The sequence below is a fragment of the Clarias gariepinus genome, chromosome 7 (assembly GCF_024256425.1).
Source record: "Clarias gariepinus isolate MV-2021 ecotype Netherlands chromosome 7, CGAR_prim_01v2, whole genome shotgun sequence".
In the NCBI taxonomy this organism is placed as follows: Eukaryota; Metazoa; Chordata; class Actinopteri; order Siluriformes; family Clariidae; genus Clarias; species Clarias gariepinus.
Window position 1 is genome coordinate 5,799,307 of NC_071106.1, and position 24,258 is coordinate 5,823,564.

The window sequence follows — 24,258 nt, forward strand, 5'->3', positions numbered from 1 at the left end:
CACTGTATTGAGACTGTGTCTGTTCCCCGAGCTAAGCAAGAATGTAGAAAGACTCATTTCAAGATGGCGCCGGTAAGGTCGGCTGCCGTCACGACTGCTCCGACCACCTTTCCTCTGTTTTTGTTTTTTAAGTTAGTTTTCAGTGTTTTAAAATCGGCAAAATTACGACCATGGAGTACATTAGGTATGATAGAGACACTCTTGTTTCTATTGGTGTACAATGTACTCACAATTCAACATTTTTAACCCCGGATCCGAGCTGGCCGAGTGAGATCCTGAGAGAGAACAATGGACGCGACGCGAAGCGGTGGCCTCGAGGGAAACGAGCCGGCATCAGGAACAGGCTGAGAGCTCGTGCACACCGCACACCTCTGCCTAGCATCCTGCTCGCCAATGTCCAGTCACTGGAAAACAAGCTCAATGACCTCAGGGCCAGGGTAAAGTTCCAGAGAGACATTCAGGACTGCAATCTCCTCTGCTTTGATGATGTGTGTTTAATGGTGAACAGCAGCTGGTGCAACAGCGCGATCTGGAACTACTGTCCATCATGTTTTGTCCTTTTTATCTACCTCGAGAGTTTACATCGGTCATAATCAGCGCCGTTTATATTCCACCACAAGCGGACACAGACACTGACTTATGCGAGCTGCATGAGGCACTCACACAACACCAAACACAGCATCAGGACTCTGCACTTATCGTGGCGGGGGACTTTAACAGTGCCAACCTCAAACGTGCAGCACCGAACTTTCATCAACATATCACTTGCCCCACCAGGGGTGAAAGGACACTGGACCACTGTTACACCACAGTCAAGGACGGCTACAAGGCACAATCTCGCTCTCCGTTTGGTAAATCCGACCACGCCGCCATCTTCCTCATGGCAAAATACAAACAAAGGCTAAAACAGGAAGTTCCAGTTCAGAGGGAGGTCGCGCACTGGACGGACCAATCGGTGGCCGCGTTACAGGACGCACTCGATGACGCAGACTGGGACTGAGACCCGAAACAGCTTCGATGATGACGTCAGCATGTTTACGGAAGCGGTTGTGGGATTCATCGGAAAAATAGCGGATGATAACGTGGAGAAAAAGACTATTAGAACGTTTCCCAACCAGAAGCCGTGGGTGGATAAAACCATTTGCGACGCTCTAAGATCTCGCACCGCTGCCTACAACACAGGACTTGCGTTGGGGGACATGGAACCGTACAAGGCTGCATCATATAACGTCCGAAAAGCAGTGGACGAGGCGAAGAAGTGCTATGGGAGGAAACTAGAGTCACAGCTTCAACAGAGTGACTCTAGGAGCCTGTGGCAGGGACTAAGGACAATAACGGATTATAAAACACCAACATCCGGTATGACGAACGCGGACTTGACTCTGGCAGATGAGCTGAACACTTTCTATGCTCACTTCGAGGCTGCAGCTAAAGACGTTAGCGATGCTAATGCTAGCGGTGCTAACGGCTGCAGACAGGAAGACACTGCCAGCACCGGAAATCATCGAGCATGACGTGAGGAGAGCCTTCAAGAGAGTGAACACCAGGAAAGCAGCAGGACCAGACGGCATCTCAGGCCGTATTCTCAGAGCCTGCGCAGACCAGCTAGCACCTGTGTTCACAGAGATATTTAACATCTCTTTATCTCAGTCGGTGATCCCCACATGCTTCAAAGAGTCCATCATTGTTCCTGTCCCGAAGAAACCTCATCCTGCTTCTCTCAATGACTATCGCCCTGTAGCCCTCACCTCAGTAGTGATGAAGTGCTTTGAACGCCTGGTCAGAGACTTCATCATTTCTTCACTACCGGACCCACTCGACCCACTACAGTTTGCATACCGCCAGAACCGTTCCACAGACGATGCAATCTCTCATCTCCTCCACACATCACTTACTCACTTGGACACTAGAAGGGGGAATTATGTTAAAATGCTCTTCATCGACTACAGCTCTGCATTTAATACCATAATTCCCTCCACAGTCACCAACAAGCTGGAGCACCTGGGACTCAGCTCATCAATGTGTCGGTGGATCTCCAATTTTCTGACTGGCAGACCACAGGCAGAAAGGATGGGCGGACATGTCTCAGCCTCACTCACTCTCAGCACTGGAGCCCCCCAGGGTTGTGTTCTGAGCCCCCTGCTGTACTCTTTGTACACCCACAACTGCGGGGCCAATACCAACTCCACCGCCATCATCAAGTTTGCTGACGACACTGTCGTGGTGGGCCTGATCACCAACAATGATAAGTCGGCCTACCTAAAGGAGATTTGAAATCTGGAGAACTGGTGCCAGAGGAACAATCTCCTCCTAAACGTCAGCAAGACAAAGGAGGTGATAGTGGACTTCAGTACAAAGCAGGAGAGGAACTACCAGACCCCCATCATCAACAGCAGCCCAGTGGAGAGAGTGGACAGCTTTCGATACCTCGGTGTTCACTTCACGCAGGATCTGTCATGATCTTGTCACATTAACACCGTGGTGAAAAACACCCAGCAGCGTCTCTACCACCTCAAACGCTTGAGAGATTTTAGACTGCCCTTCAAGGTGCTCAGGAATTTCTACTCCTGCACCATAGAGAGCATCCTGACGGGAAATATCACGACCTGGTTCGGGAACAGCACCATGCAGGACAGACGAGCTCTACAGAGGGTGGTGCGATCAGCTGAGCGCATCATCCGCACCGAGCTCCCTGACCTGAACTTGATCTACAGCAAGCGGTGCTGAACCAAGGCCAGGAAGATCGTGAAGGACCTTAGCCATCCCAACAATGGACTGTTCTCTCTGTTGCGGTCTGGGAAGCGATTCTGCTCCCTAAAGGCCAACACAGAAAGACTGAGGAGGAGCTTCTTCCCGCAGGTGATAAGGTCTCTCAATCACATTACACCACACAGGAGTAATATCTTTTAAACATTGACACTGACTGGACAATAATGGACACATTTATGCAATACATATTTACATATCTGAAGCCACTGCACATGTCACTTTTCATGAGTCACTTTATACAATACATGTTTATCTGCCATTGCACATGACACTTTGCCACTTTAAAACATTTTAATGCCACTTTAAAACATTTTTTTATTTATATATATATATATATATATATATATATATATATATATATATATATATTCCCATATTTCTATATTTGTAATATTTTTACATGCCCTTATTTGTAAAGTTTGCTTATATATAGTTTTTATTTTATTTTTAAGGTCACCGGCAGTCGTACAAGCATTTCACTGCATATCGTACTGTGTATGACAAATAAAATTTTAATTTGACAGTTAGCTACACATACACCTAGCTAAGCATGTCTTTAGCCCCAACATGCACTAAGCTACAGTTACCTAATAGCTTAACACACACTAGGGAATGGGGCACAGAAACACAGACAGAGGATACCCAGTGGCTGGGCGAGGCGGCCCGCCAAGACTAAGTGAGGCGGCACTAACAAGCTAGTTGGTACTCCAAAGCTAGGAGGGGCGGCACTCTAAAGCTAGGCACACTGGGACACTAGGGGGATAGGAAACACAGGACAGCTAGAGACACAAAGGGGCTATGGCTAGAAGCATGCTAGTTACTGTAACTCAACATAGATTTTAGCTAAACATGCTCCTAGCCAAACACACACCTAACTACTTACCTGACTCTAGCTAAACACACAAGAACAACAACCACAGTACTTACATACATTTAAGACAGGACTGAATCAGCTCCACTAACACAGACACACAAAACATACACAGAAACATTGCCAATAAGAGAGCCCAAAATCAAAATAAACTAAACAAAGAACAAAAACAAACTAAAACAAAATGCCCACACAAGTAACAGTGGTGATCCCAAAAATGTTCGACCCAGTTTCCCAGTCTAAACAGCTATTTATAGAGATGGATTTATGGCTACCTCGGTTCAGGTGTGCACTCGCATCACCTGACCAAGGTGCCTGCTCGGAAACTGAGTCAGCCAACAAAAAAACTACAAAATGAAAAACAGTGACCTCTAGTGGCGGACCCTTACACGAGAACTAAATTGTTAGTATTTCAAATAGCATAAAAGGAGAGCATCCTGAACTATAGAAAAACACTTAGTGTAGCTAAATCCACGTATCTCTCCACTCTTGTAGAAAATAACTATTATTTAATACAGTAAGGCAAGGCAAGGCAAGTTTATTTGTATAGCACATTTCATACACAGTGGTAATTCAAAGTGCTTTACATAGAATAAAATAAAATAAACATGAAATGAAATAAAAAATAATAGCAATAATACAGTAGCCAAATTAACCAGAAATAAGATCACTGCGGAAATCTCTACAACAACATTGTGCAATAGTGAGGACTAAAATTGTAAATATCAGGCATAAAATTGAGGCTTTGAAACCAGACAATGTTATTGATGCACATGTTAAACTAACCATGTAAGATTGGAACCTAGAATACTTTACTCCCCTTGAAGAGAATAAACTAATTTCACGTATCTCTCCTGCGAATTCATCAACCAGTATATTAGATCCTATATCGACACATTTTCTTAACATAGTACCAGCAATAACAGAACCGCTGTTGAAAATAATTAAAATCCTCACTCAGCATTGGGTATGTTCCAAAAAAATTTAAATTAGCAGTTATTAAACCGATAATTAAGAAACCCTCGACCCCTGTCAGCTGTCCAATTACAGGCTGATATCAAACCTCCCCTTTATCTCTAAGATTCTGGAAAAGATAGTAGCGGAGCAGCTATGCTAATATCTACAAAGAAATAGCATACATGAGCTGTATCAGTCAGGATTTAGGCCTCATCACAGCACAGAGACAGCACTCATTAAAGTAGTAAATGACCTCATATTGGCCTCTGATTAGGGTTTTGTAACTATGCTTGTATTACTTGACTGCAGTCCAGCTTTTGACACCATTGATCATAGTATTCTTCTTCACAGATTAGAAAATGTAGTATAAAAGGTACAGCCCTCTCCTGGCTCAGATCCCATTTGACTGATCGTTATCAGTATGTAGACTTACTTCTTCTTTGTCTTTCAGCTGTTCCCTTTTAGGGGTAGCCACAGCGAATCATCTGCCTCCATCTAACCCTATCCTCTGCGTCCTCTTCTTTCACACCAACTAACTTCATGTCCTCTCTCACTGCATCCATAAATCGCCTCTTTGGTCTTCCTCTAGACCTCCATCCTGGCAGTTCCAACCACAGCATCCTTCTACAGATATATTCACCAACTCTTCTCTGAACATGTCCAAACCACCTCAATCTGGTCTCTCTGACTTTATCTCCAAAACATCTAACGTGGGTTGTCCCTCTGCTGAACTCATTCTTGATCCTATTCATCCTTGTCACTCCCAAGGAGAACCTCAACATCTTCTGCTACCTCCAACCTTTCCTTTCATTCTCGCTGATACTCTTTTATCGCACAACACACCTGACACTTTTCTCCACCGATTCCAACCTGCCTGTACCCGCCTCTTCACATCATTTTTACACTCTCTATTGCTCTGGACTGTTGTCCCTAAGTACTTAAAATCCTGCACCTTCTTTACCTCTGCTCCCTGAAGGCTCACCATTCCTCTTAGGATCCTCTCATTTACACACATGTGTTCCGTCTTGCTGCGGCTAACCTTCATTTCTCTGCTTTCCAGAGCATACCTTCATCTCTCCAAATTTTCCTCGACCTGTTCCCTGCTCTCGCTACAAAGCACAATGTCATCTGCAAACATCATAGTCCATGGAGACTCCTGTCTAACCTCATCTGTCAACCTGTCCATCACTAAAGCAAACAAAAAGGGGCTCAGAGCCTCCTCCTTAAACTCTTCTGTCACATCTACAGCACATCTCACAACGGTCTTACAGCTCTCATACATGTCCTGCACCACTCTAACATACTTCTCTGCCACTCCAGACTTCCTCATACAACCCCACAGCTCCTCTCTCGGCACCTTGTCGTACGCTTTCTCTAAATCTACAAAGACACAATGCAACTCTTTATTACCTTCTCTGTAGCTCTCCCCCAGCAGATACTGCATCTGATGTACTCTTTCTAGGCATGAAACCATATTGCTGCTCACAAATGCTCACCACTGCCCTTAACCTAGCTTCCACTACTCTTTCCCACAGCTTCACTGTATGACTCATTAGTTTTATGCCTCTGTAATTGCCACAGCTCTGCACATCTCCCTTGTTTTTAAAAATCGGGACCAATACCCTTCTCATCCATTTCTCTGGAATCCTCTAACTCTCCAAGATCGTGTTAAACAAACTAGTCAAAAACTCTACTGCCACCTCTCCTAAGCACTTCCATACCTCCACAGGTATGTCATCAGGACCATCAGCCTTTTCACTCTTCATCCTCTTCAACGCCATTTTTCATTTTTCTCATTCATCAACTCTTTAAAGTACTTTTTCCATCTTCCCCTCACTCTCCTGGCATCTGTCAGTACATTTCCATCTCTATCTTTAATCACTCTAACCTGCTGCACATCCTTCCCATCTCTATCTCTCTGCCTCGCCAACCTGTACAGATCCACCTCTCCCTCCTTACAGGCTCCCTCCTATCCAGCCTAGCACACAAGTCCTCATATACTCTTTGTTTGGCCTTTGTCACCTCTACTGTACCTTCACCTTATGCTGCATCTCCCTGTAGTCCTTTCTACTCTCTTCAGTCCACTCAGTGTCCCACTTCTTCTTAGCTAGCCTCTTTCACTGTATACACTCCTGGAACACATTCAGGTAATCAGCTGACTTCCTTTTATTGCCACATGATGTTGCTAAGTCTGGACCTAAGCAACTGAAGCAACCCCAGATCATAACACTGTCTCCAGAGGCTTGTACACTGGACACTATGCATGATGGGTGCATTGCTTTATGTGCTTCCCTTCTTACCCTGATGCACTCATAACTCTGGAATAGGGTCTATTAGAAAACATGACCTTGCTCCAAAGTCCAATCTTTGCTGGCTAGCAAATTAAAGCCATTTTTCTCAGAGTCTCTCTAACTCTGGTTTTGTAAGTGGTTTTCTTATGGACATGCAGCTATTTACTTCCAATCGGGTAAGTTCTCCTCAAACTTTGTTTGTATGGAAATGCTCTTACTTTCACTATTGAACATAACTATAGCTTTATCGTTGATTTTTTTTTTTTACCATGCAACTTGTGACAAAAACAAAGTGTTTAAGTGATTTAAAATAAATGAATAAATCAGTTCTTCCACAAAGTTTACAGTTCAGAACTATCCTTCCTTGTTTTAATAATGTGTTGGAGGGTTCTTAACCCAGTTCCATTAATTCCATATATTCTCAGTTGTTTTTCTTTGCTTTATGCAGCCCAATAATTTGCACCCACACAATCGTGTAAAACCTGTGTGACAACTTCCTTTTTTTGTCCATGTTATTTCTTTCCATATAAATTAATAAAGACTGCAAATATCATTCATTTCTAATTTACATTTATTTTAATGACACAAACCCAAGATGCATGGATTACATTTGGAAATATAGTACAAAATGTTCTCTAGAGAACTCTGAAGGTCTTTCCAACACCTTTTTTATGTGACATTCACATTCATACACTAAATGGTTTGGTGTTTTTATTATTTAGGGAGAAAAAAATCCAAACCTACATGGCCCTGTGTGAAAAAGTAATTGCCTCCTGAATCTAATAACTGGTTGGGTCACCCTTAGCAGCAATAACTGCAATCAAGCGTTTGCGATAACTTGCAAAGAGACTTTTACAGCACTCTGGAGGAATTTTGGCCCACTCATCGTTGCAGAATTGTTGTAATTCAGCTTTATTTGAGGGTTTTCTAGCATGAACCGCCTTTTTAAGGTCATGCCACAACATCTCAATAGGATTTAGGTCAGGACTTTGACTGGGCCACTCCAAAGTTTTCATTTTGTTTTTCTTCAGCCATTCAGAGGTGGATTTGATCGCTTCAGCTTGAGTTGACGAACAGATGGCCGGATATTCTCCTTCGGGATTTTTTGGTAGACAGTAGAATTCATGGTTCCATCTATCACAGCAGGCCTTCCAGGTCCTGAAGCAGCAAAACAACCCCAGACCATTACACTACCACCACCATATTTTACTGTTGGTATGATGTTCTTTTTCTGAAATGCTGTGTTACTTTTACGCCAGATGTAACGGGACACGCACCTTTCAAAAAGTTCAACTTGTGTCTCGTCGGTCCACAAGGTATTTTCCCAAAAGTCTTGGCAATCATTGAGATGTTTTTTAGCAAAATTGAGACGAGCCTTAATGTTCTTTTTGCTTAAAAGTGGTTTGCGCCTTGGAAATCTGCCATGCAAGCCGTTTTTGCCCAGTCTCTTTCTTTTGGTGAAGTCGTGAACACTGACCTTAATTGAGGCAAGTGAGGCCTGCAGTTCTTTAGATGTTGTCCTGGGGTCTTTTGTGGCCTCTCGGATGAGTTGTCTCTGCGCTCTTGGGGTAATTTTGGTCGGCCGGCAACTCCTGGGAAGGTTCACCACTGTTCCATGTTTTTGCCATTTGTGGATGATGGCTCTCACTGTGGTTCGCTGAAGTCCCAAAGCTTTAGAAATGGCTTTATAACCTTTGCCAGACTGATAGATCTCAATTACTTTTTGTTCTCATTTGTTCCTGAATTTCTTTGGATCTTGGCATGATGTCTAGCTTTTGGTCTACTTCTCTGTGTCAGGTAGCTCCTATTTAAGTGATTTCTTGATTGAAACAGGTGTGGCAGTAATCAGGCCTGGGGGTGACTACAGAAATTGAACTCAGATGTGATAAACCACAGTTAAGTTATTTTTTAACAAGGGGGGGCATTCACTTTTTCACACAGGGCCATGTAGATTTGGAGTTTTTTTTTCTCCCTTAATAACGTAAACCTTCATTTAAAAACTGCATTTTGTGTTTACTTGTGTTATCTTTGACTAATAGTTTCTTATAATAGTTTATCTTTGGCAAATAGTTTTTTCACACCACTGTATATATATATATATATATGATAAAAAAATTAAGTAACTTTAACATTTCATGTGTGCTAATATTTAATTGTTAAGCAATTATCTCTAATTTCTGTATCTTGGAAAAGGAGGTGTGATTTGGATCTCCTCACAACAATTGAATCCATGTTTTTTTTTCTTTCTCTTGTTATCTCTTAGGATTTAATGGGTATTAAAAATAGCTACAGAAACTGTCTGCCATCAGAAGCTGCCGACAGAGCTGTAAAGATTCACCTGATCTCATGACCACTGCAGTCTTTTCAGCGTGTATATTACTGTTGGTATTATTACTATGGACAGTGTGTGAGATTGTGGTGGGGGCAACTCAGGAGGAGAAGTGTGTGTACCTGGACCGTGCACAGCATCTCGACACTGTGGGTCTCTTTAAGGATGGAGATGTGATCATTGGAGCACTCTTCAATTTCTACATGCTGCCACCAACCCTTGACCTGAGCTTCTCCGAAGAGCCATATCTGCAGCCCTGCTATGAGTGAGTTGCTGCCTGACAGTATACCTTTTTAAAAAGTTATCTGACATGTGATTTTTGGCTGATTCGTATTTCTTTCTACAGAAAATCCTGGCTCATTTTTCTTCAGTGCATAAACATTATATATTTTTTTTTGTGACAATATTGGACAAGTTGTACAGTCTGCTGATTCTGTTTTAGTTGATCTGTCAAAATGTCAGAGGTCAAAAATGTTTAATTATCTCCTACCTAATTTGTGTTAGGAAAGAAAACAATATAGTTATGAAAGAGTTTAAATGTGAGCCCAATTGAAATAATTTTGGGGCTTTAAAGTGTACAGCAGCTAACATGAATGGAATGATGTTTTTCTGCTTCACCTCATCTGCTACATTATGTAATCATGCTATATCCGGTTTGTTATGTTATGAAAGTTATTAGAACGTTTAGAATTGTTATTGAGATCCTTTATATATTAGCCTGATCGACTGAAATGCAAAAACAGTATCCTTATAAATAATGTTCTCTTGGTGAAAGGTTCAGGAACAAAAAACTGAGCAGTATATTTGGTATGTTTAGACAAATGTTTATGAAATGTTTATGAAACGTATTTTATTTTGGTATTTAACTTAAATGACTGCACCCCAACATGCATTAATGATATAGTTTAGTAATCATATATTTTTTAGCCACATGTGAAAATAATAGAGCATGATGTAAATTTGCTTGTACAATCTGAAATATTTAAAGACAAAAATCCTACAGTATTTGCATAACATCACAAGGACACTATCTGGTGCACACAGAGCTTATGAGATGCATAATCATGCACACGTAATGTAATTACACCGGCACAGGCTCTGTCATATGCTCTGTAAAGACTTAGAGATCAGTTTGATCTTCTGCTGATGACTTTTACTTGCTAAAATATTGAGCAAATATAGAAGAAAACATAATTAGTTTTGTATGTAGTAAAATAATCTATACGCAAAGAGCCTAACAAACAAACTTTTTTTTAAATCTAAATTTTAACATGATCGGGTACTCTTTGTAGACAGACAGACAGACAGATAGATAGATAGATAGATAGATAGATAGATAGATAGATAGATAGATAGACGCTATCAAAAAAAACATTTTACATTTAGGCATTTGGCAGACGCTCTTATCCAGAGCGACTTAGATTTTTATCTCATTACACATCTGAGCAGTTGAGGGTTAAGGGCGTTGCTCAAGGGCCCAACAGTGGCAACTTGGTGGTTGTGGGGTTTGAACCTGGGATCTTCCGAACCGTAGTCCAATGCCTTAACCACTGAGCTACCCCTGGCCCCGTTAACATTTAGTATTACATAAATGTTTGTTTTCTGACTTGTGCATCATATACAGTACCATTTAAAAGTTTGGACACATTTTCTAATTCAATAGTTTTTTATTGTTAAGTGAATTTGCAAAACCCATCAAGCACCATGAAGAAATTGGCTCTCATGAAGACCTTTCAAGGAAAGCAGGACCGAAACTTTTAGAGTTAGCAGACACATATTAATATCAACTTTTCAAAGGATTATTACATATTTTGGTATTTTTGGTTTTAATGTTGATAAACCTGTGTAGAAAAAAATACTAATCAGTAAAGACCATGGCATTAGAAGGGATGTTCAAACTTTTGACTGACAGTATAATTCACACAAAAATATGTTATATGTTCAAACTCATTTTTTCATTAACTTGGAAATGCTACAGAATGTCAGTCAAGTACATAATTAACATATGTAACACATTTTTTTCCAGATAAAAATAAGAACTGCTTGGTTTTACTGTAAAAAAAAAAATCAAGTAAACTATTATCTCTCTCTCCTTGTCCCAGATTTCAGGAGAGTCCTGTGCAGTGGGCTCAGGCTGTTGTCTTTGCTGTGGATGAGATTAACAGAAACCCTTCTTTGCTGCCAGGGGTTCGACTGGGCTACCGTATCATGGACAGCTGCTCACGCTATCCTTATAGCCTGAGAGCAGTCATGTCTTTGATTAGTGGAGGGAATGGTACCTGTAAAACCACCCAACCTACCAAAATTATCATTGGAGAAGCTACTTCCACAGAGAGTATGATACTTTCCAGAGTTCTAAGTCCAATGCATGTACCAATGGTGAGTGTCATAATGAGCAAAGTGATAAAATAGGCAGTGAGTTATTGTATTCAGAGATGAATGAATTTTTTAATATTATGGGTCCCACATTTGCTTTCATGAGTCCACAATTTTCCAGTTTTCTAATGTGGATATATGTGGAAATACCAAGACACAAGATGATCATGTTTGTTAATGTGTGTTATTGAGTTACTATGGGTATTTGACTTTACAAATACTTAGTATTTAAGTAACTGGATCATTTTCATAAAGTAATTCTGTACTGAGGGGTCCATGTAACAGTTTAAGGGACAGGCAAAGTTTGCTTTAGAATGTTGAATCTAAAAAGGAATTAAGGTAAACAAAATGCATAAGACTAGAAAGTTAGCAGAAATCATTATGAAGGTACTGTTGATCTTCAGTTCCCAGTATTTGTTTTATTCATATATACAGTATGTGTAAGTTTGGCATATTCTGTTCATTCCTCAGATCAGCTACCTGTCTACATGTGCATGCCTCAGTAACAAACGAGAGTATCCTAATTTCTTTCGGACCATCCCCAGTGATGTGTATCAGGCTCGCACCATGGCCCAGATGGCCAAGCGGTTTGGCTGGACCTGGGTTGGTGCTGTGGTAGGGGACAATGACTATGGGCTCCAGGCAGTACAGGCATTTAGGGAGGAAACAAAAGGTACCAGCATCTGCCTAGCTTTTGTCAGCACTATCTACCGTGAAAGACGGGCAAAAGATGTGGATCGTGCTGTGACAGTGATGCAGCGGTCATCTGCTCGTGTGATCATGGTATTTGCTTATTATGTAGATGTGGAAGTGTTCCTCATTGAAGTGGTTCGCAGAAATGTCACAGATCGCCAGTTTCTTGCCAGTGAGATTTGGAGTACCAGCGGCCTTCTCTTGAGCAACCCTGCACTAAAAACCATTGCCCAAGGCACACTGGGAGTGGCTGTTAGGAGTGCACTTATTCCTGGGCTTGAGAAACACCTGCGAGAGCTTCATCCAAGTCGCTATCCTCAAGACATGGTCCTCAGAGTTTTATGGGAGAAGACATTTGGTTGCAGCCCAGTGCAGAACAACACTATAGCCTCCCAGAGTGGCTTAACACCATGCAATGGGAAGGAGACTCTGGAGGCAGTAGAAAATGGCATTACAGATGTCACCAATTTAAGAGCCACTTATAATGTGTATCTGGCTGTTTATGCAGCTGCATATGCACTGCACTCTCTGCTGCATTGTACTGCACCTAACAGTTCTGACCTGACCATGGCCCCAAACTGCTCATCTCCAGATATTATCACTGCAAAAAAGGTAATGCTGATTAACAAAATGTATATATCCTATGCATTATTCTGAATTTAAAATAATATTTTATTCATGATAGTTACAGTAATTTATAATGCTATGATTCATAAACTTGAAAATAATCTTCAACTAAGTCATGTAATGACACAGGGTATTACTTTCTTGTACTGTAACAGTTCTTTTCAAACCATTTCATTTATTAAACCACAAATGAAGATGAAAAGTTTTAAACTATTATTTAAAAGGCATCTCATGCCCTAAATGCCTGCCATTAAAGTTATACAGTGACACATTGGATTAGAGCATAATTTGTTCCAGAATCAGGCTAGTATTTCAAAACACTCGTAAACCAAAGTAAATTGTCCCATAAGAAATAATGTAAACTCAAATTATTTGTTTAACAGCCCAAAAAAATTAATACATAAAATGAATTAACACAAAATATTAAGTAAAAAAAAAAACAAATTAACCTGCACTTTACCCTTAAAAAAAAAAAGTCCAGACAGATAAGTGTTTCCATTTGTGTGCGCAGGTGCTGTGTATGCATGTGTGAATCTAAAGTAAGCTCCCCTCTCCCCATTCTCGTCTTACACAGTTAGCCTTCCTCTACTCTTTTGACACACATGGCGCACACAACGGACACACTGTTTTATCAGAAAAATAAACAAGAAATCTCTTCAATGACACTCGATTGAGTGACACACTAACGGAGTCACGGCTGTAATGTAAAAATAAAACAAAGTAACCTCCACTTAACCTTTGAAAAGAATCGCGACAGATCAGTGTTTCTGTGTAGTATAAAGAGAAAAAGTGTGTTTCTGTGAAGGTGAAAGTAGGAGGGGTCTGTGTGTGTGTTTGTGTGCGTGTGCGTGGGGCACAGTGTCCAATGATGCGTGTGCGCACAGACACATACAAACACAAAATAAAATATGTTTTACGCACACACACGTGGTCACCGTGTTGTAGTAACCAGTAAGAGAAGACCCAGCAAGGGAGACGATTAACCATATTTCCACAGCACAAGAGGGAGAAAAAACATTGGCTCAGTAATAATTTTGTAATGCTCTGCGTCAAACAAGAATCGCGTGATACATGATACTCGGTACTCGTAAACCAGGATTTGTTCGTTTTCCAAGTCAAAATTTATTAAAAATCTTTGCTCGTCTTGAGGAACACTCGCAAACCGCATTACTCGCAAACAATTTTTATTTCATCCATGCTATTTAGGCAAACATAATAAAAACTATCTGTTTCACATGTTTCAGTGAATAAGCTAAATTAATCAACTTTTGATGAATCTAATTAAATGATTTGGCATTATTGAATTAAATTTATGTTTGCATATTACAATGGAAAAATACAGTTAGTGATTATTATTATTATGATTGATGCCATGAACATAAACATTATTTGCTTATTAAATGATATCTATATGCTCATGAACAATCTAAAAGTCCTATAACTGAACAAACTCATATCATGTTAAATTTGAAATGTTAGGTTTTGGTTATGCAAAATGTCATAGTACTTGCTGCGCCCCTCTCCTGTCATCCTAGCTCTTAGAACACCTTAAACTGGTGAAGTTCACAACGCAGCTTGGAGAGAAGTTTTATTTTCAAGATGGAGAGACTCCAGCTGTCTATGACATAGTGAATTGGCAGAGAGGTCCTGGAGGAGCCTTGAAATATGTCCTCGTTGGCCGATTGGAGGGGTCTAAACTTATGATTAACGAATCTGCAATCAGCTGGACAGGAAACTCAAAAAAGGTATTTATGATTCACATATACAGTAGTGTGCAAAAGTCTTGACCCCCCCCCCCCAACAACCTCAGCAGAAACCTCATTTCTCCTTGACTGTTTTAACCACTCAGCATCACCAGTAAACTAATTACAATTGATATTTTTCTGATAATTGTAGGTGCCTGTGTCTATGTGCACCGCAGAATGCCCCCAGGGGACACGCAAAGCTATGAAGAAAGGCCTTCCAGTCTGCTGCTTTGACTGCCTGCCCTGCACTGATGGAGAATTTAGCAATGTCACAGGTTATTAAATGTCCTTTCAATTAACACTTTCAGCCAAGGCCATGAAAACAATTACTCTTTACATCACACACACACATATGTATATATATATATATATATATATATATATATATATATATATATATATATATATGTGTGTGTGTGTGTAATGTCATTCTATTAAATAACATTATATAGTAAATTTAGTATGCTAAAAACCACAGTATATTTTAGGGTTAACCTAGGGACCAAACTAAATGTTTATCTTATTTTATTTGGCTTGTTATCTTTATTACAGGCTCACTAGAATGTTATCATTGCCCCCCAGAATTCTGGTCCAACAGTCACAGAACTGCATGTGTACCACGTGAGGTCGAGTACCTCTCCTTTAATGAGACAATGGGCATCACCTTGACGACTGTTGCTGTGTGCGGTGCCATGATAACAGCAGCTGTGGGTGTGGTTTTTGTGTACTACAGACAGACTCCTATCGTCAAAGCCAATAATTCAGAGCTGAGCTTCCTGCTCCTGGTGTCACTCAAACTCTGCTTTCTGTGTTCTCTGGTGTTTGTGGGTCAGCCCTCATTATGGTCATGCAGACTACAGCAAGCAGCGTTCGGGATCAGTTTTGTTCTCTGCATCTCGTGCATCCTGGTGAAAACCATTGTGGTTCTGGTGGCATTCCGTTCAGCTAGACCTGGATCTGCAGCCCTTATGAAGTGGTTTGGCCCAGGGCAACAAAGAGGAAGTGTTCTGTTCTTTACCTGTATACAAGTGATTATTTGTGCTCTATGGTTGTCCCTCAGTCCCCCCTTTCCTCACCGCAACTTAAGCATTCAAGGGTCGAAGATCACCTTAGAGTGCATGGTGGGGTCAGTGACGGGCTTCTCCCTGGTTTTGGGCTACATTGGTCTTTTAGCTGCCGTTTGCTTCCTACTAGCATTCTTTGCCCGAAAACTTCCAGATAATTTTAATGAAGCAAAATTCATCACTTTCAGCATGCTGATCTTCTGTGCTGTATGGATCACCTTCGTTCCAGCATACGTCAGCTCACCAGGAAAGTACAGTGTCGCTGTGGAGATATTTGCCATCCTGGCTTCCAGTTTTGGTCTCCTTATCAGTATATTTGCTCCAAAATGTTACATTATTTTATTGAAACCAGAAAACAACAGCAAGAAATTTCTCATGGGAAAAACACAATAGAGAAAAGGTTTAGCATCTACTGTGTTTCTGCGCTACATGCTTTTTCATAAATAATGGAACTCAGTTTAACAGTCATAGTACATGCTTTTTTTCATAACAATTAAGTGAAATTAAGATCATGAATAGATACCCACAGAGTGTCAAATTTTAAATTGATGGTGGTGAATTTTAAATGAATTAAATATTTACTTCCACGTGAAATTAATGCTAACTGTTCTATTTCTACTATGTAAACTGTTCATAATTGCTGTTTGTTTAATAAAGATATAAAAATTTTGGCACAGAGTACTTTTATAAAGTCAAATAGAACAGTAATGTGAGAGAATGTTTAAAAAATAATCACTCACTCATCATCTGTAACGCTATATCTTGTATACAGGGTCTCGGACGCTAGATGGGGCACCTTGGACAAGGTGTCAATGCTTTGAAGGACACACACACTCACTTACTCACTCAAATACACAGACACCAATTAACCTAACCTGCACCGTACTACCAATAATGACAATAATAATAATAATAATAATATAAATACTTTCTCAGACCCAAGATTTCATGTAAATGACATTATATGATGCATGCACCATGTACTAAGTGTGTGTGTGTGCGCGCGCAAGTGCGTGTGTGTACTCCATAAACCTCCTGTGTGACAGATACAGTATAAAGTGGGAATTATTATAATATAATTATTATAATATAATTATTATAATGTGGGAATTACTTCAAAAGTGATTATTATGTTCTACAGTAATAAATGTTTGTTGCAACAAATGCTTCCTTTGTTCAAAACGTTTTATTTTATTAAAAGCGTTCTTTCCTTTTTCTCTTTTTCATGTACAGTATGCTGTCTCATCTAACACTGGAATCGATAGCTTCTTAGCTAGCAAGTCAGGCATAGAGCTGCCAGATCTACAGCGCCCCCACTTCTTGATTATCTTGAATAAGGGTCGGAATGTGAAATAAATCTTATTATATAACTCTTAAACAGGCAGTGCCATCATGGCTCTGGTATACTCAGAAAACCTTCTACCTTGCTAGTATTCAAACTCTGAGATATGTGCATTAGTGTAGCAGGGGATTATATAGAGAAATAAAGGGAGCATTTACTCTGATAAGTGTGTTCTGTTATTCTGAACATTTAAAAGTCCCAGTTTAAATTGAATGCTCTTTGTAAAAAATTATAAATGTATAGTTTTATCAGAGGGGGCACGGTGGCTTAGTGGTAAGCACAGTCGCCTTGCACCTCCAGGGTCGGGGTTTGATATTTAGCAAAAATAGCTTTTTAATACTAAACATTTCTATTAAAACCTAATTGCTCAAAATAACAGGTCTTTGAGGGTCAGAAATCTGATAAGCAAATGATCAAATACTTATTTGACACAATGATTCACAAATAAATTGTTGAAAAAATCATACAATGTGATTCCTGGATTTTTCTTTTTAGATTCCATCTCTCACAGTGGAAATGCACCCATGCTGAAAATTGTAGACCCCACATGATTTCTAAGTAAGAGAACTTACTCTCTTACCAAAAAATTCCCATACAGGAGCACACTGCTTTTGATAGTTAATGTTAAAAATATAAAATGCCTTGAAGCACACATCAACCGCCCCAAGTAGTGTGCATTGCTCCAGAGCCTGTCCCACCAGAATGACGAATGCCTGAGAGCAGCGCTGGTCATTATCTCCCAACGTCAGGATGTAGGGTACGGCCTTGACACTTCAGCCTGCTGGAGGTATTCCACCTTGTTGGTGCCAACCTTAAAAAGAAAGCAAAAATTTTGCTGAAAAGCAAAGATTAAACTGAATAAGACTATCAATTTAGTGTGTAATAGGATTGATACTAAATAAAAAATGACAAAGCTGTCCATTAAGATAGGGTATGGGTAACCTGAAACAAAAACATGGAGACAGCTACTAGCAAAAATAAAACAGCAAAATAAGCATGACTTTTAGGATAAAGCTTCTATATAATAATAATAATAAAAATTTGCAGTTAAAAGTGTACTGTATAGTGTATGTACTTGTAAGGCAAGTCACTTGTCATTTACCATGACTATGATTTAGATTAATATTAGATTAATGTGCACAAGATAAACACATTTCCAGATGAAATATATATATTGGGTACAAATAAAGCATCCTTTATGAGAGTATATTTGAAATTTTGTTGAAGACAGTATTTAACAGTTCTGTTGCAATATGACATGCAAACAAAAGAATTAAACACACATTCTGTACCTGGTTGCTTTTACAGGACACAAATCTCTGTATTGCAGTGAACATCATACCTGCCTTACTAGAGACAATTCTGACAATTCTAACTCAGGGAGATCTTTGACATTAACCATGTTATTCTTTCATTAGTTCATCTGTCCACAATCAGTTTTTGTCTTGAAGATTTTTTAGCCTTCCAAATATTTTATATATATTTAATAATGTTATGCATACATAAAACAAAAAACTTTTTGTTTAATTTGCAATTTTAGAAAGTTAATTCCATTCAATTGTTGTCAATTCTTAAAAACATTTTGCGCTGTAATTTTTACAATCATACAAAATGTTTTAAATCTAGTAACACCAGTATAGGTGTGTATGGATAAAAAAAAAGAAATTGGGATTTTTATTTTCTAAAACAGAGTATGTGTGTTGGATGTTGCAGGGTTATATCTCAGTGAAGTATTATTTCCATCTGCTTGTTTGTTCAGATTTCAGGAGGGTCCTGTGCAGTGGTACCAATGCTGAGTGTCATGTTGAGCAAGGCAATTAAATAGGCAGTGTGCATTATAAAAAGCAATATACTGTACGCAAACACATTCGAATTCATGAAGGGCCTTTTCTGATGAATAAAGCTCATAATAGAGAACATCTGGGATGGAATATTCAACAAGCACATCTAAAATTAAAGTCAGATGTTTAGATTATTTTAGCCATACAATGTTGATCACCATTTTCAAGAAAGTTTAAAAAATATTCTGTTTATCCCTCAGGTCAGCTATCTGGCTACATGTATGTGTTTCAGTAACAGAGGAGAGTATCCAAATTTCTTTCTCACATCCCAAGAGACATGCATCAGGCTCGCACCATGGTCCAGATGGCTAAATGTTTTGGATAGTCCTGGGTTAGTGCTGTGGTGGAGGAAAGACTATGTTTTCCCGGCTTTGCAAGCGTTCAAGGAGGGCATTTTGTCAGCACTATCTTTCCTGAGAGGTTGGCAAAGATGTGGATCGTGCTGTGAAGATGATGCAGAGCTCATCTGCTCATGTGATTATTGTATTTGTGTGGGATAAGGATGTAGAATACCCGGCTAGTGAGGTTTGGTGTACCAGTAACCTTCTCTTGAGCAACCCTGACCTCACAGCCATTGCTCAAGGCACATTAGGAGTGGTTGTTAGGAGTGCACCAATTCCTGGATTTGAGAAACGCCTGTGAGAGCTCCATCCCAGTTGGTATCCTCAAGACACAATCCTGAGAGAGTTATGGGATTTGGCTGCAGCCCAGTGCTGAATAACATGGTAGACTCCCAGAGTGGCTTACCACCATGCAGTGGGAAGGAGAGTCTGAAGGATTTTCAGAATAGTGTTACAGATGTATCCAACTTAGGGGCCACTTATAACATGATTCTGGCTGTTAATGCTGCTGCATATGCACTGCACCTGACAGTTCTGACCCCACCATGACCTTAAACTGCTCATCTCCAGACATCATCACTGCGCAACAGGTAATTCTGTTATTTATAAAACAAACTGTTATCTATATTCTTTTAAATTTGTAATACAATTGTAAGAGGGGCTATAAACCATAAGAGGGGGCTCCAGTCTCTGGTAAATCGGTTCCCTGAGAGGAGTTTAGAACGTTTCTTAGTTTGACTTTTATTAGTGAAAGCTTCCACATTATTTGTAAACACACAGAACATCTCTCTTTCAACTTTACTGTGCATGCCTAACCCTGCGCATTCCATCTATGCATTCGTCAGCACTTTAAATATTTTTATATACTACATAATAAACATCAATAAATAAATCTCGCATTATATTATTTATAATGCGTCATTTGAAATACTAAATGTACTTACCTTTCCTTACAGTTTTTTCTGATTGCTTAAACAGTAATAATGATTCCTGTAGCACAATTTCTAAAATTATTAATAGTTGTAGAAAAACTATTCACTGAGTTTGCAAAATTAAAAGCACAAACACTGCTTTGCACACAGTTTGCACTTTTATAACACACAATTTGCAAATGTATAAATACAATCTAATCCACAGCACTCCTTTTGCAGAACTGTAAACACAACTCAGTACTTTACACACAATTTCCAAATTATCAGAACACTCCTAGTAAAACTATACACATTTATGGACATTTTTTACACTTTTTGTGTAACTGTTTGACCACACTGCACATGTGAAAACAGTTTTATATAATTAGTTCACTTTGCAATCAGCTTGAGCACTATAAATAAGCCACAGGTAAGCTTTCAATGTGGAGAACAATGGAGGGCAGACTGAGAAGAGTGAGAATTAGAGGAGGGCGAGGAAGAGGAAGAGGACGAGGACGTGAAGGAGCAGGTGGAAGAGGAGGAGGACAAAGACTAGGAGGTTAATTTAGAGGAAGAGGACAAGGAGGTGAAGAGGAAGGAGGAAGGATAAGAAGAATCAGAATTCCTGATGACATCAGAGCAACAATAGTAGACCATGTAATCAACCATGGAATGACCCTAAGGGAAGCTGGCCAACGGGTTCAGCCTAACCTCAGCCGCTACACTGTAGCAAGTATCATAAGGACATTTCGAAATGAGAATCGGTTAGTACAGTTACTTCATACTACAGTAAGTTTTCTAGTAGCACCATACCCTAATGAAAAACAATACAGTACTTGACATGTAAAAACTGAATTTGTTACTTTACAGAGTTGCTAGAAATCCAGCATCTGGGGGCAGACAAAGAATGTTCACTGAAGAACAAGAGACTCATATAGTCAATATGGTGTTGGCCAATAATTCCATTAGGCTGCGAGAAATACAGCAGCGCATAATAGAGGATACCTTCACATTCCAAAACATAAACAACGTGAGCATCTCTGCATTATCTCGTGTACTGGCACGAAATAGAATAAGAATGAAACAAATTTACAGAGTCCCTTTTGAAAGAAACAGTGAGCGCATAAAACAACTGCGATATGAATATGTTCAGGTAAGCTATAATATCATTGGTACTGAATGTGGAAGTCCATCCTGTAGTGCTGTGTATGAACCTGCTGTGCTGCATTTGTTTTGTCTTTTCCAGAGAGTGATGGAGCTAGAGGCAGATGCCATGGGTCATGAACTGATTTATGTAGATGAGGCAGGTTTTAACCTAACTAAAACAAGGAGACGTGGCAGGAACCTTATTGGACAACGTGCTATAATCAATGTGCCAGGACAGCGTGGTGGTAATATAACTATGTGTGCAGCTATGAGTCAAAATGGTGTTGTGCACCATCATGCAATCCTGGGCCCATATAACACTGCACACATTATTACATTCCTGGATACCCTATATCATACACTCACTAATGTTCAGAGAGCAGAGCAGATGAGATATGTTATCATATGGGACAATGTTAGCTTCCATAGGGCTGCTTTGGTCCGCAACTGGTTCACAGATCACCAACTCTTTACTGTACTAAACCTCCCCCCATATTCTCCATTCCTGAATCCAATCGAAGAATTCTTCTCTGCCTGGCGCTGGAAGGTCTATGACCGTCATCCCCATCAGCGCATGGCTCTTTTACAGGCAATGGAAGAGGCATGTAAGGATATTGACCAGGCATCATGTCAGGCCTGGATACGGCACTCAAGAAGATATTTTCCACGGTGCCTTGGACAAGAAGACATTGCTTGTGATGTCGATGAAATTCTGTGGCCGGACCCAGAAAGACGACATGATTGATATTTTTTCTCTCTCTCTCTTTCAGTGAAATTGTATGTTTTTTTGTGCTTCGTTTTGATATGTATGAATAAACATTCATACTTACAGTAAGTAAAATTTGAATCCTTGTGTGTTTGTATGACAAAATTATGTCAAAAGTATTACTTCAAATTCACCTACCTTGTGCACAGAGAAAGCAAAAGCCAGATGTGTTTTTTATTTATACCATCAGTGTGTAGTTGGCACTTTGTGTGCTTATAAATATGATGGTTAGTGTTAACTGTTTGGTACAAAAATACCATTTTTACAAAGGTTTGTAGAGTTAAACAAGATGTATACTCTTTTGCAAGAGAACTAAAATGTTTTGATAATTGGGTGAAAGGTTTTCTTATTTGTGTGTAGAGTTTTGCAAAAATAGCCAATAGTTACAAAAAATGTGCTTAAGCAATCAGAAAAAACTGTAATTCACAAATAGGTTATGTGATGACAAAGTGGAATGTTTTTTGGTAACAGTACTCCCTAACATTAATTCTTCTTATGCTCAGTAAAAATTAAGATCTATAGTTTCATTTATATTAAACTAATTGTGTAGGGAATAAAATAGGACTGGGCTGTAACTGGCTGTTCGGAAAAAAAAAATTTAGTTAAATAATCTACCACTTTTAAATTGTGTTATACCATAGTGGATTTTTAATTTTCTAACAGTACACTCCAAATATCTAATTCATCATTGTATGCTTAGGTTAATGCACTTTATCCTAGATTGCAAAGTATCAGTCTGTTTATATATATATATATATATATAAATAAAAGCCACTTACACAGCCACAGTGTGCAATGCTAAATGCCCCCAAAGTGTGCACAAAGGAATATTCCTATTCCTATTCTTAGGTCACGAGCAGTTGTCTAAGCATTTCACTGCATATCGTACTGTGTATGAGACAAATAAAATTTGAATTTGAAATTTAAACTAAAATCTGTCATATTTGAATAAATACCAAAAACATATAAGAGAAATACAACACATTAGGATATGCAGCTATAGAAAAATAATAAATTCTGGCATAATAGAAGTTGCTTTGATTCTAACTCATCACACAAATCTACCATGTTTTACTGTACTTTACAGTATTTCACAGAATATAAATTATTTTAATTATCTTCTGAAGTATTTCCTGATATAGTCTAAAGATTTTAGTTTAAAGCTAATGACCCAACGTAATATTTTTTACAGGCTCACTAGAACGTTATCATTGCACCACAGGACTGCATGTGTACCACGTGAAGTCGAGTACCTCTCCTTTGATGAGACAGTGGGCATTACCTTGACGACTGTTGCTCTGTGTGGTGCCATGATGACAGCAGCTGTGGTTGTGGTTTTTGAGTACTACAGACAGACTCCTATCGGTCCCCTCATTATGGTCATGCAGACTACAGCAAGCAGAGTTCGGGATCAGTTTTGTTCTCTGCATCTCGGCATTTTGGTGAAAACCATTCTGGTTCTGGTGGCATTCCGTTCAGCTAGACCTGGATCTGCAGCCCTTATGAAGTGGTTTGACCCAGGGCAACAAAGAGGAAGTGTTCTGTTCTTTACCTGTATACAGGTGATTATTTGTGCTGTATGGTTGTCCCTCAGTTCCCCTTTCCTCACCACAACTTAGACATTCAAGGGTCAAAGATCATCTTAGAGTGCATGGTGGGGTCAGTGACAGGCTTTTCTCTGGTTTTGGGTTAGATTGGTCTTTTAGCTGCTGTTTGGCCCCTACTAGCATTCTTTGCCTGAAAACTTTCAGATAATTTTAAAATTCATCACTCTCAGCATGCTAATCTTCTGTGCTGTGTGGATCACTTTTCGTTCCAGCATACGTCAGCTCACCAGGAAAGTACAGTGTCGCTGTGGAGATATTTGCCATCCTGGCTTCCAGTTTCGGACTCCTTATCTGTATATTTGATCCAAAATTTTACATTATTTTACTGAAACCTGGAAAACAACAGCAAGAAATTTCTGATGGGAAAAAGACAATAGAGAACAAATTTCAAGAGGGTTTTCCAAATTTCAAAAGATCTTCGTTATGATAGTTACTGTTTTCTCATTCACCAATTATAATAAATGTTCAAAGTTTAAGGCATCAATGAATGGCACTTTAAGATATATGCAGAGATTGATGGAAATGGCAAAATGAGGATTATTAATGTTAACCCAATATTAAACAAGATTTCCTTTTTTTTCT

General features: G+C 39.5%; 1 protein-coding gene and 1 pseudogene across 1 annotated transcript; both read left to right on the forward strand.

Moving 5' to 3' along the window:
• The first annotated feature begins 9,234 nt into the window (after window positions 1-9,234).
• Window positions 9,235-16,115, forward strand: LOC128528084 (extracellular calcium-sensing receptor-like). Its single transcript, XM_053500832.1, has 6 exons — window positions 9,235-9,482; window positions 11,320-11,596; window positions 12,065-12,898; window positions 14,449-14,658; window positions 14,810-14,933; window positions 15,211-16,115. The coding sequence occupies exons 1-6, from the start codon at window positions 9,235-9,237 to the stop codon at window positions 16,113-16,115; spliced, it is 2,598 nt and encodes an 865-aa protein (XP_053356807.1).
• A 1,882-nt stretch (window positions 16,116-17,997) lies between these two features.
• Window positions 17,998-24,053, forward strand: LOC128528144 (extracellular calcium-sensing receptor-like; annotated as a pseudogene).
• The last annotated feature ends 205 nt before the right edge of the window (window positions 24,054-24,258 follow it).

Excerpts from the sequence above, each read along its gene's own strand:
- LOC128528084 (XM_053500832.1), top strand. The coding sequence starts at position 9,235 with ATGACCACTGCAGTCTTTTCAGCGTGTATATTACTGTTGGTATTATTA. Across the intron at positions 9,483-11,319 it reads TATCTGCAGCCCTGCTATGA|ATTTCAGGAGAGTCCTGTGC; the intron begins GTGAGTTGCTGC and ends TCCTTGTCCCAG. Across the intron at positions 14,659-14,809 it reads GGACAGGAAACTCAAAAAAG|GTGCCTGTGTCTATGTGCAC; the intron begins GTATTTATGATT and ends TGATAATTGTAG.